Source organism: Trachymyrmex septentrionalis, unplaced genomic scaffold (genome assembly GCF_001594115.1).
Source record: "Trachymyrmex septentrionalis isolate Tsep2-gDNA-1 unplaced genomic scaffold, Tsep1.0 scaffold150, whole genome shotgun sequence".
Classification (NCBI taxonomy): Eukaryota; Metazoa; Arthropoda; class Insecta; order Hymenoptera; family Formicidae; genus Trachymyrmex; species Trachymyrmex septentrionalis.
Genome location: NW_017304654.1, coordinates 61033 through 63464, shown reverse-complemented (window position 1 = coordinate 63464; position 2432 = coordinate 61033). Strand labels below are relative to the sequence as shown.

At 29.4% G+C, this 2432-nt stretch overlaps 1 protein-coding gene across 1 annotated transcript; it reads left to right on the top strand.

The window, feature by feature from the left end:
• The first annotated feature begins 571 nt into the window (after positions 1-571).
• LOC108745847 (zinc finger protein 184-like) lies at positions 572-2429 on the top strand. Its single transcript, XM_018482246.1, has 4 exons — positions 572-1130; positions 1807-1990; positions 2069-2214; positions 2404-2429. Exons 1-4 carry the CDS (start codon positions 572-574, stop codon positions 2427-2429), a joined length of 915 nt encoding a protein of 304 aa, XP_018337748.1.
• Positions 2430-2432: the final 3 nt, after the last annotated feature.

Sequence of the window (2432 nt, the reverse complement as noted above, 5' to 3'; positions counted from 1 at the left end):
AAGTAAAAGAAACAATTACACCTTTTATTGTTTTAATACAATGTGCAAGCTATAGACAAACTTCCAATTGCGATCGGATCATTATCAACGTTAAGAATATTAAATAATACAAAGGCAAAAACAAAACATAATATGAATTTTACTCTCTCTAACAAATGGTAATACAAAAACGATTATCATTCTATTCACAGTTATTTTACTTAATATTTTATTTACGTAAATTAGAAAAAAAATATAAAACACTTTTATAGATAAAAAAAACGTTCAAAATTATATATCCAGTATCACTAACAATAAAATACATCAATTCAGCAATAAAATAGATTGAATAATAATGGCTAAATTTAACAAATCCAACTTATGTTATTAAAAAATTATGATTTCATACGATTTTAGATGGATGAACTTGAAAATATACTTAATAGAAATTTAGTGAGAAATACGAAAAGAATTTAAGAACCATTACAATAAAGTCAATCAAGAAATATACCTAAAAAGTTTGAGTCCTTCAGTCAGGACCAAGTACTGCGATAAAAGCAGAACGCTTGATCGGTCTAATAAATCAAAAGCGATGGATCAAGTCAAGCAATGGTGTGGTTCAATGAATAATGAAGAGAATGAACTGTCGAGTAAAGAGAGAATCGATGATTCGGAGAGTGATTTAGAGAAAAAAGGAAGCAGTGCTGCAAAGGAAACGACAAATGACACAGGCAGTGATCAAGAATGGACTAGGGAATCTGAAGACGAAAGATTATTGAGCCGTAGCGACGTGATTCAACATGCATTCAATAGCGCTAGTGCACAGTCGAGTAGATATAACAAAATTTTATGCACTAATCTGACAACGTCATTAGAACTGCAATCTGCAGATGAAGAAAAATCTAGCCAACCACCTGCTTTAGTGGCTGACGCCGACGAGCTTGTTACAGTCGATTTCAAACAAATGCCGAATTTGGCTTCTGGTCTCGATGTTATGTCTCAAAAAGAAAGTGTCATCGAATTGAATTCGTCCTCCATTGGGAAAGTATCTGTTCAAGGATCTTCAACAACGCAAGGTGTTGTAATGATCCAAAGTCGAGATAATACAAACGTATTCACCTACAAATACGAAAAGTGTAGTAAAATGTTTGGTATCATATTTTTTGTATCACGTCTATTACTCTGTTAACATGTAATCTTTGCAATAAATTGAATTAAATTAAATTAAATTAAATTTTGTTAGTAAAAAATTATGCTTGGTTACAATTTTGAATAAGTAAACTTGAAAATATACTTAAACAAAAAAATTTAATCGTGAGAAATCCAAAAAGAATTTAGGGAACGTTACAAGAAAATCAATTGAAAAATACACCTAAAGTGTTTGAGAGTTCTATGAAAAATAGGGAAATACTCTGTCACATCACTTTAAATACGATGCGTCACTACGGTTCTGTGAATGTTAAGATGTTGAATTATTATAAATATTCATTTAAATAAATTAATTTCAGAAAATATATACTTCAACATCTTATCATTCAGACCATACTGGCGCTTCGTACTTAAAGTAATGCATGTAACATAAATAATTTTGTTTCCAATCTTATTGTGAATATTCTATCAATCTCAAGTTCCGGAATACTTGAATCAACAGTTAAAAATAATGGATAAAGGTACAAAAAATATGAATCTAAACAATGCGATGAGATTTATGTAGTCCATGATTAATATTTTTAGAATTTTGGACATGCTTGTATTATTTCAACAGTTCCATTTTATGTTACCATTTCCACATTTGTTTTTTAACAATTATTTTCAATTATATTAAAGATGAACACAATTCCTCCGCACAAGCTTTGAAACGATCTAACAGTGAGATACACACTGATGATAAACGCTACAAATGCGAAACATGTGATAAAACGTTCCAGTACAAATCGAAATTAAATCGTCATTTGTTAATTCATACAGGTGAAAAACCTTATAAATGCGAGGTTTGTGAAAAAGGATTTAAGTGAGTAAAAAATTTATAAAAATATTAAATAATTGTATTACTTAAATTAATGGTTAACAAATGATAAACATTTTGCAGCGATAGATCAAATCTAAACAAACACAAGAGGGAAATGCATTACAATAAAGTTTGTAACGTTCGTAAGAATGATTTTGATAATAAACAGGATATGATTAATCATTTAGTCATGAAGCAATCTGACATTGTTGAAAGACCCTACAAATGTGAGACATGTGCAGCTACATTTAAACGTTTAGAAACCCTTAGAAACCATACAATAATACATATAGACGAGAAACTATATGTTTGCGAGGTATGTGCTACAAAATTATTGTTACTATTTTTTCTAATTATATCTCATTTGATCGTGGTTATTTTTACATTTTTGTAATTATAAATGTGCTGTATTTTAGATTTGCAACAAAGCTTTTACTTCTAGAAG

Excerpts from the sequence above, each read along its gene's own strand:
- LOC108745847 (XM_018482246.1), top strand. The coding sequence starts at position 572 with ATGGATCAAGTCAAGCAATGGTGTGGTTCAATGAATAATGAAGAGAAT. Across the intron at positions 1,991-2,068 it reads GTTTGTGAAAAAGGATTTAA|CGATAGATCAAATCTAAACA; the intron begins GTGAGTAAAAAA and ends AACATTTTGCAG. Across the intron at positions 2,215-2,403 it reads TGTTGAAAGACCCTACAAAT|ATTTGCAACAAAGCTTTTAC; the intron begins GTGAGACATGTG and ends GCTGTATTTTAG.